Source organism: Pseudomyrmex gracilis, unplaced genomic scaffold, assembly GCF_002006095.1.
Source record: "Pseudomyrmex gracilis isolate BER0280 unplaced genomic scaffold, ASM200609v1 scaffold_491, whole genome shotgun sequence".
In the NCBI taxonomy this organism is placed as follows: Eukaryota; Metazoa; Arthropoda; class Insecta; order Hymenoptera; family Formicidae; genus Pseudomyrmex; species Pseudomyrmex gracilis.
In genome coordinates, this window is record NW_018021075.1 from 42472 (window position 1) to 52927 (window position 10456).

Sequence of the window (10456 nt, forward strand, 5' to 3'; positions counted from 1 at the left end):
TAAACTGTTTTTTTGTAGTTTGATCTGTAACATCTCTGAAGTTAGACGTTTATGGTAATTTGGCTTGATATCCAATATCTTTACATTGCCAAAATTAAAATTGTGTCCATGGTCAAAAAAGTGTTTCGCTATTACAGATGTTTCAATCATGCCTTTAGTTACGTATTTAAGATGTTCTTTAACTCTTGTATTAAGCTGTCTCTTTTATCCTATGTATTTGTTGTTACAATCGTTGCACAAGTGCAATACACGGCGCGGGCGTCTTTATGTTTTTGAATTGGAATATTGTCTTTGTGGGTTTTTATCAATTTAGATAATGTATGTAAGTTTTTGTAAGTTAATTTTAGATTTTCGTCTATGGTAGTTTTGACTATGATTAATTATGGTTTTGATTATATTTAATTATATTTATGTAATTAGTGATAATTAGTGTGTATAGAACTAGGAAATATTGAGATAATTTTTGTTGATTTTCTGTTATATTTAATTGTCTTAAGTGATTGTTTAATTTCGTACGAAATAATGTTTTTCTTCTTGTGTTAATTTTGTTAAATATTAAATTAGTAGGGTAATTGTTATTTATAAGGGTGTTTATACAAAATATTAAATTTGTCTCATGGAATTTGAGGTGTGAAAGTAATACAATATATAGATCCTAACAAATATATAGATCCTATTTTGTGAGTATATCGTGGGGCTATGTGGTATGTAATTTAAATATCTCCCAGAGTATGTTGGTTTATGGTACCAATCACAAACCAACTCGTTATTTTCTCTGGTGATGCTGATATTCAAGAAGTTGAGAACGTCGTTTTTTGCATCTCGCATGTAAATTGCAGTCTTTAGCGGTATGAATTGAACGAGTTAAGCACCTCGTTTATTTTTTCACTAGGATGGCCATCGCTATGTTGTCAACATATCTAAAGTAGAACGTTATTTTGAATTTCAGTGTATCTAAAGCTTTAAGTTCTTGTAGAGTGATGTTAGCTATGATGAGTGAAAGTGGAGATTCCATCAGAGTACCATAAGTTTTAAATTAATAATAAACAAGAAGAAGATTCTTCGGGCTCCGGAATTTTTAAACAAATGAATGAAATAAATTCGGTTGTAGGAGCCGTTTGCAGGATGTTATGCAGAGAATGTGCTTGAAAATATATATATGTATACACATATATACGTCGAAATAATTTTTTTCCTCCATATAGGATGCTGGATTTGCATCACGTATATATGAAGGACCCCGAATATCCCCCTAAATAATTTTAAAATATTGCAAAAAAACTCCTCAGCCAGGAGTCGAACTTGGAATCTTCGGCTACCATAAGTTGGTAAATTTGGTTGTCAAATGTAAAATATATTGACGACAGAACGAAACGTAGTGCTGATAAAAACTCTTGTTCAGGTATTTTTGTGTTTAAACGGATGTGATTTTATCTACTCGATGTACTTTGAAGAGCTAGATCAATAAGGACATTGGTAAACAACACACAACGTCTAACGAACAAAAAGTGTAATTTTTATCTAATTTTTGACCAGAAAGTATATTGTAAAGATGAAAGCTGTCTTTGGTATTAAAGGGGGAGTTGGGGATGTTTTGATAAATTATTTTGTGTAAATATAAGGCAAAGTGATGTAATGGACTGTGAACGGTAGAAACTATGATATGATAATGACAATTTTCTTTATGTATTTTCGGAACTTCGTAAACGCGTAGTAGTGAATCATTAGATTGAAGATAGTATTTGGTGTTTTTTTGGATGAATCCTTTGGTAAGCCATCTGTTTAAGATGTCTTTTAAATTATTTTTAATTTTTTTATAAGATTGTTTAATATCTGTATGTATGTATTAGTGTTTGATAACATATTATTAATTTTATCAATGTATTTATTTTTAAGAATGGTGACCGTTAAGTTGCTTTTATCTGCCCTGGTAAGAATGATGTTCGGATTATTGGATAAAAATTTTGATGTTAAATTGACTTTGTTTAGGAATGTAGGTTCAATGCTTGTGTTATGTTTGTTGTTATTAAGGAAGTGGTTTAAATATGTATAAATTTTAGAACATATATTGGTTTTGTCACGGGGTTTCATTTCCTTAAAATTATTTTCCGTATCTTTTATAGTTTCCAAAATGATTTTATCTTTGATCTGTTCAATAGAGACGGAGAATCTCTCACCGTATTAGACTAATTCTGATATATCTCGAGAAATTGTTTGGTTTGTTAGGTTAATTGGTTTATGAACTTAATTATGGTGTAATTTGTTTAGTGAGGAGTTATTTATGGATATACTTTCTGGGTTTATAGATATTTTAAATGTGTTTTTTGGATTGTTCGGTACATAAGAGGCTTGATTGAAACTGAATTCAAGATCTTTGTGAAAAATGGTTTTTCTATTGGTGTTATGAATGTGGTGGGTTTAATTATTGATTTTCTGAGTGTTTCTTTTTAATATCAAAAATAACAAAGATACCACAAAACTAGCAATAAAAACGCAGCATCCTGCTATTTTTGCACCGCTGTTGCATTCATAATACTAGTTAACTATTGGATTTGGTCCAAAAATTGTCTCAATCCATAAATTGTATATTTTAGAAGGTGAGTAGCGGGATTAAATCCGTACTCTAATTATGCTTTTGTCTTGTTTGTAAAAAAACAGGATATAGTCCGTCATCAAACATGTGTCCTTTAGTGTACGATTACTTACTTTAATTGATATATTCCTAATGTAATATATCGCAACTCATCAAATGTCAATTTTGGAAAATCAGGTATTGACTTTTGTGTTATGGGAGCCTATTTTTCGTTTTGTCCATACTTCTTTCTGTCCTGTTTTTAAAGGCAATTTGGCTTTGAAACTAGTTGCAGTATTTTCTGAGCGATTTTATCATTGTGATTGTCATGGATTCTCGGTGGCCGGAAAGCGTTACAAAAGCGCACAAACTATTCTGATGTAATCACTGATAAGGGATCTGACTGTTGGGGAAGACATCACACACCCACACACACACACACATACACGCACGTACGCGCGCGCGCACACACACACACACACACGCACACACAGCTTTCTGTTTTGATTGCTTACTCACTTTACTTTGATAACAAGTCTTGACTCGTTCGCTTCAGTCGAAGAATGTTGCAATCTTTTCTGAAAAAAATGAAACATCTTGGAAAAAGTCAAATCCAAGATGTTCCAGTAGGTTCAGACTATCAACTAAAGCCGTCAACTACAAAAATAGTATCTGAAGGCAGCCAGTTACGGAGTTTATTCGAGTTTGATTTTATTACAATTGTATCAACTCTCTTTCTGGAATTCAAAAAACAAGAATTGATAGGGCAATTATAACTGCAAGAATAAATCTCATGGCTTCTTTCTCTCCTCGGTATCTTAAAATTAATCACGTCTCTCCTGAATCTATAATCAAAAGCCATACAACATCAATGGCAATAACTCTGTTTGCAAGTGGAGAAAACGTATGTATCGTTGTGGTTGATGGGACGTATATATTCAAAAGAGTAGCAATTATTCATTTCAAAGGCAAACTTATTGTATACATAAGGAAAGAAATCTAATTAAACCGATGATGCTTGTGACAACCACAGGATATATTGTGGATGTATTAAGTCCATATGTTAGCGACAGTGAAAATAACAACGCTAGTATTCTTAACAGTATTCTAAAATCAGACTCGAATAAACTCCGTAACTGGTTGCCTTCAAATACTATTTTCATAGTTGACCGCGCTTTAGGGTAAGTCTGAACTTACTGAAAGAACTTGGATTTGACTTTTTCCAAGATGCTTCATTTTCATATTTTTTTAAGAGTATAAATTTTTACACTTGATTGTTCGAATTGAAATTTCAACTTGTAAATTCATATAAGATGCTATACTTGCATCTTATATATAAGAATATCCAGTTTACCTTCCCAGCTAATGTAGAAATTATATAAAGGCGAAATTATTTTTTGTAATATAATTTCTAAATATAATTTTGCGTTAATTAGTTAAATAAATAAGTGATACAATTATTATCGACACATCTTGATATTAGAATTATTTATTTTAACAAAACATGCTAGATCCATCCTTTCGCGTTCAGTCATTGTTTATTTCATTATGTACATGCTATATAGTATATGCTATTATATTAGCTCCTCCCATCAGTGTTGCAAACTCTGGCCGGCTAGCACCGGGTTAGGAGCCACTGGAAGCACGCATACAAGCGAAAATCGTCGTCCGTGTGCGTGACGTCACGCTCGGCACGTCAGCTTGTGGAAGAGTGCAGACGTATTATATTTCGTCTTCTTTCCACTTTAAGGAGGTTCCTTCGGGTTTTTGCGGGGTGCAAGGGGAAAGTCAAACTCGATTGCTCATTGGTGCTTTGCGGTTATTGCCAACTTAAGGTTTCTAAATTAATTATCTACAAATTATATAAATACAATAAAATATTAGTATAATCCAGTAAAAAACAATATTAAAAGGTGATTTTTATCAAAATAAAAAACTTCTATACCAAATTTCTTTATTTTTTTACGTTAAAAAGCAGTCGAAAAAGTCAGTAGAAAAGTGGCAACAGCGCTAATAAGAATGTGAATTATTCGTACTTTGGTACCTTTGTTAAAGAGCAGTGTCCGTAAATATAGTTTTTGGTTTAATAATAATACTGTTCTAAACTTTGTTTCATTAGCACCAATGTAATAAGAAAATTATATGTTTAAAGTTGAAAAGTTAATAAATGGTGAAGAAACATTTACCTATTACTTTTATGTAACATGTTGTATTACTTTATCCTTCATAATATGTAATCAAAAATGTGTAGTACATTTTTAAAAATACAAATTACAAAAGTATTAATTTAAAGATCATAAATTTTTCTAGAAAAAATTTTTAATAGTTTGTAAAATTGAACTTATTAAAGTTAATATTTCAATAATTATTAATAAAAATTCTCTGCACTTTAAGTTTTTCATTATTATTTCACTTATTTCAAATACCTTATTTATAAACAATTTTATTAATATTTTTACTGGACAGTATCCATATATAAAACATTCTAACCACAATAACTTACATCCTTTAGATAACAGCTGAGATTGCGACGTTGTCACGTTTCCTATGAAGCTCGCGTGGTCAAGTTCGGAAATGCTTACTTTTGTACTTTAAATGAATATTATTAATAAACTAGATGGTACAAACCTCTCATTTTTGATTTAATAGGTTTAGTAAGCTTTAAAGAATGTTTTTCTGCTTTATTATTTTTATCTCTATATTCAAATTTGAAATATTAAAGTAATATCGCAAGTTATGCATAGCTTTCCTATCATTACTGTATAAAAAATAGCAATATTTGCACCATTGTTTCTCGAAAACTAGATGGTAGAAAATTTTGAAAAAATTCAAGTGTGTAAGAATCGGCTTCTTAAATATACCCTCAAAATTTGAAGTCATTCTCTATATTCGCCAAAATCGAAGGAACCTCCTTAAGCCGGCTCAACAAGATAGAAGACGAGGCATGTTCACATTACGTTGCGCGCTTTTTGCGTATGACAACGTGAAACGCTTTTCCGAGATTAATAATCTTGGAAACAGTACATGATATTATTGATAATGATAAAATATCTTAAGATGCATAATATATTTGTATTAATCATTAATATGAGTGAACATGCGGTAAAACGTCTGCCGAAAAGTACAGAGGAGTGCACCGTATCGTTCCGCTCTAAGGAAAGTTTTTCTCTGAAATTTCTCTTCTGGCTGCTTCTACTACCGCGCGCTGTACTCTTTCGATCTTTGCCAGCGGCCCGAGATTGAAAGAAAACGGCGCGCGGTAGTAGAGACAGCCGGAGGAGAAATTTCCGAGAAATACTTCCCCTGGAGCGGAACGATATGATGCACTCCTCTGTATTAATTATGTAAATTATATTATTATTATATTATTATTAGTGTTTTTATATTTATAGATTTCTAGTTTGCAAACNAAAAGAATCAAAATTTTATAGATGCATAATCTTAAAGTATTAAATTCATAATATATCCCGGTAAAAAATTGTCCATGTATAAAATTGTACGAACATATTCGGCATATAAATTTGCACATAATTAGATATAATTATTAATATCGTTCCGCTCCAGGGGAAGTATTTCTCGGAAATTTCTCCTCCGGCTGTCCCTACTACCGCGCGCCGTTTTCTTTCAATCTCGGGCCGCTGGCAGAGATCGAAAGAGTACAGCGCGCGGTAGTAGAAGCAGCCAGAAGAGAGATTTCAGAGAAAAACTTTCCTTAGAGCGGAACGATACGGTGCACTCCTCTGTACTTTTCGACAGACGTTTTACCGCATGTTTACTCATATTAATAATTAATACAAATATATTATGCATCTTAAGATATTTTATCATTATCAATAATATCATGTACTGTTTCCAAGATTATTAATCTCGGAAAAGCGTTTCACGTTGTCATACGCAAAAAGCGCGCAACGTAACGTGAACATGCCTCGTCTTCTATCTTGTTGAGCCGGCTTGAAGTGGAAAGAAGACGAAACATAATACGTCTGCACTCTTCCACGAGCTGACGTGCCGAGCGTGACGTCACGCACACGGACGACGATTTTCGCTTGTATGCGTGCTTCCAGTGGCTCCCAACACCTCGGTGCTCTCGGTGCTAGCCGGCTAGAGTTTGCAACACTGTCTCCCATACTGTTGCTACAGATAACAACTGTGAGCGCACGAAGCACGCCGAGCTGTCTTACGTGCGTAAAGACAGCTCGATATATACTTTATTCGCGGATCTTTGTTAATTAAGATCTCGGTAATTATGAAAATCTCGCTAGATAAAGGACTTTTTGCCTCAGTATAATCCTTTCTATCTGCTTACAAACAATTGTACGGCTATTATCGGACACTCTATATATATATATATATATATACAGGATGAGTCACGCAATTGAGACGGATTCTATCTTGAAATTAGTACAAGATAGAAAAAAATTCTAAAGAGCAAAGTTGAATGGGATGATTCTGTCTATTTTTCTACGATTTCATTTTCTTTATAAGTGCAACAATGCACCTGAAAAATGCAAATGCACTTTTTTTTAAAATAGAAGTGCATATTTTTTTGTACTTATATCAATTCCTCAGGTCATTCTGCGTAAAAAAGTATTAGGGTATGATTGAAAAATCAATATTTCGTGAAATATTGCACAATTTTTATAAGTCGTTTACTTACTTCATAAAAGATGTTCGAACGTTCCACCTCTGCACTGTAAACACTTCATACATCGTTTCTTTATGTTTTTCATTACAGCATTAATGTGATCTGTTTATTTGAACAATGTAGTTTAATTCGTTCTTTTATAAATCTTCTACAGAAACAAATGGACGGGAATGCACTTTATCTTTGAGATAACCCCATAAGAAGAAGTCCAGAGGATTCAGATCTGGAGACCGTGCTGGCCATGGTGTTGTACTATGTGTTCCAAACCATCTATTAGAATAAGTTTGTCGTAGATAAGTGGTTACGATGCGTGCATTGTGTGCTGGTGCACCATCTTGTTGATAATATCTTAAATTCATTCGCGTTTGTAAGGGCAGATCATGAAGGATATCAGGAAGCACAAATTTTAAAAAATGTAGATATCTTTCACCATTTAATATCTGTGAAAAAATATGGACCAATAATAATAGTATCTAAAATACCACACCAAGCATTAATACTGAAACGTATTTGGTTATTCGTATTTCTTCGAAGTCGGTAGTTTTCTGTAGCCCATGTATGTTCATTATGCCTATTAAACATTCCATTATTTGTAAATGTACATTCATCATTCGTCTGTCCATAAAATTTTTCGAGAAAAATTTGGATCATTTTCTACTTTCCGTAAAAAACTTTGACAGAATCGCATTCGTCGAATTGCGTCTCCTAGATGTAAAGTATGTCCGATTGAAAAACGATACGCACGAAACTTTTGCATTTTTAAAATTCTTCGGACAAAACTTTGGCTAATGTTACATTCTTTCGCTATTTCTCTTGTTGAAGCTTGTGGATAAAACTCAACATAAGCTAGTATACATAATTTATTGTCATCATTATTTGTAACCGGTTTTACTGCACTTCTCGTAGGTTTCAAAAAAGCTCCATATTCACGTAAATTATGTTCAAGCTTGTAAAAGTATGTTTGCGTTGGTTGTACGCGATCAGGATACGTATTATTATAGTACATTCTTACAGCGTCCGTTAAATTTTTGTTGCACAGCACAAAACATATCAACTTTTTCACTATTAGTGAATGGTCCCATTTTCTGCGATAGTTTTCATATGAATTTCAACTCGTGTCGACAAACTGTCAGTAACTAAGTACATTTTGTTGATTATTTGAGTTTCTGTTCTCAGAAAGTCAAATGTTATATTATCTCTGTCCACATGTTTATGTTCGCAAATGTTTCCAACTTATTGTATAAAAATTGTGCAATATTTCACGAAATATTGATTTTTCAATTATGGTACTCTAATACTTTTTTACGCAGAACCTGAGGAATTGATATAAGTACAAATATATGCACTTCTATTTTAAAAAAAGTGCATTTGCATTTTTCAGGTGCATTGTTGCACTTATAAAAAAATGAAATCGTAAAAAAATAGACAGTATCATTCCATTCAACTTTGCTCTTTAGAATTTTTTTCTATCTTGTACTAATTTCGAGATAGAATTCGTCCCAATTGCGACTCACCCTGTATATATATACAGGGTGTCTGATAATGGCCGTATAACCGCTCGTAGGCAGGTAGAAGGGATTCTGAGTCGAAAAGTCCTGAACCATTTTTTTCTATTACATATGATAAAGGAGTAATTATTGGTCGGCGCTGATTGGCTTACTTTATTCAATAATTACTCCTTTATCATATGTAATAGAAAAAAATGGTTCAGGACTTTTCGACTCAGAATAATCTCTTCTACCTGCCTACGAGCGGTTATACGGTCATTATCAGACACCCTGTATATACAGTGTCTGAAAAATTTTGACACAGCTGAAGTGCAAAGGTAGATTAGATTAATATGAACCGAAAAGTCATGTACTATTTTGCAAAATTCACAATAATTATTGAGTGAATTATTAATACGTGTGATCCAATGAGCACGTGGGAAGCGATGGTCCGGACTCTGCAGACATGTATAACTTTCGGTCGTGAAAATTGGTTAATCGCAGGAAGCTGTATCACTTGCTTGTTTGCTCCGTTTCTTGCTGTTGAAAGATTGCATGGGGTGAATTATTTTTCTTTATAACTGAAAATTTTTTTTCACGCGCTCATTGAGTCAATGTATTAGATCGATGGTATTAAATAATCACTCAATAACTATTGAAAATTGTGTAAATTGGTACATAATTTTTCTCTTCAAATTGACCCAATCTATCTTCACACTTCGGCTATGTCAAAATTTTTCAGACACCCTGTATATGTAAATGACATGCATTACTTACTTTCATAATATTAGCGGCCGTAGCATCTTTCTTAGGGCCATCTAGGATCCAAGGACTTATAAAATCTTCATAAATTGTGCCGGATACAGTATTCAAACTGGCACTCATAGTCGCGAGCGCAGCGCTTACTAAACCAGCTAGGAATAATCCCGGGAGTCCTGGAAGATGTCCAGCAACATCCATCACGTAATATGGCAAAGTCTGATCAGTACGACTTATTGCCTATAAATGTAATAAATAATGACTATTACAGTGAAAATAGTTTGCCAAATATAGAATTTAATTCTAATAACTGAGTTTAAAAGTTTTGATTGATATTAAAATAACAGATTAATTACTTTTATTAAAACAATTTGTCAATTTATCAATATTTAGTTTTTCAGCTCTTGTGTTGAATTAGTACTTATTAAATTACGCAACATTGTTATCATTGATATTAGAAAATCGGCGAAAGCCTGGTTAATCTTCGAGACTAAATCACCTTGTTTAATTTTGTCAAATCATCTTTCACGAGTTAGTATGGACAGCATTCTTTTTAAGTACATTGCAAAACCATTCCAAGAGTAAAGGTTAGGTTTAAATACACAAATCAAAAATATTTTATTTTATAATACCTTGATTAAGAAAGGATCACAGTTGTAGTATTTAGCGTACATAATTAATCCAATAAACACGGAAAGTAATTTGACGACGATCATTCCTACTGCGGTAATTGCTATTCCGCTACAAAACAAGAAACGCATTTAAAACTGAAACATATTTGAAATAAGTAACGATAAAAAGATAAATCCGAGCTACATGCAGAATAGAAATGCGAAATAAATAACAAATATTAAAGTCACCTAAATGCTCGGAAAAAAAGCATATACGAATATATAGATAGAATGAACATGGTTATATGTATATCAATAATTATACAAAATTGAGACAATTTCATACATGATTATATAATTATATAACTAACCATATAAGATT

General features: G+C 32.6%; 1 protein-coding gene across 3 annotated transcripts; it reads right to left on the bottom strand.

Moving 5' to 3' along the window:
- Window positions 1-850: 850 nt before the first annotated feature.
- Window positions 851-10198, bottom strand: LOC109860869 (sodium-coupled monocarboxylate transporter 2-like). Of its 3 annotated transcripts, XM_020440261.1 has the most exons (4): window positions 10096-10198; window positions 9482-9703; window positions 3092-3150; window positions 851-920 (listed from the first exon to the last, which is right to left on the bottom strand). In XM_020440261.1, the coding sequence occupies exons 1-4, from the start codon at window positions 10177-10179 to the stop codon at window positions 878-880; spliced, it is 408 nt and encodes a 135-aa protein (XP_020295850.1). In that variant the 5' UTR covers window positions 10180-10198; the 3' UTR covers window positions 851-877. The 3 variants fall into 3 exon arrangements, with proteins under 3 accessions (XP_020295850.1, XP_020295851.1, XP_020295852.1); XM_020440262.1 differs by lacking the exons at window positions 851-920; window positions 3092-3150 and adding an exon at window positions 4350-4424; XM_020440263.1 differs by lacking the exons at window positions 851-920; window positions 3092-3150 and adding an exon at window positions 9166-9244.
- Window positions 10199-10456: the final 258 nt, after the last annotated feature.

Excerpts from the sequence above, each read along its gene's own strand:
- LOC109860869 (XM_020440261.1), bottom strand. The coding sequence starts at position 10,179 with ATGATCGTCGTCAAATTACTTTCCGTGTTTATTGGATTAATTATGTAC. Across the intron at positions 9,704-10,095 it reads GTGATCCTTTCTTAATCAAG|GCAATAAGTCGTACTGATCA; the intron begins GTATTATAAAAT and ends TTACATTTATAG. Across the intron at positions 3,151-9,481 it reads CGGCCGCTAATATTATGAAA|AAAAGATTGCAACATTCTTC; the intron begins GTAAGTAATGCA and ends CATTTTTTTCAG.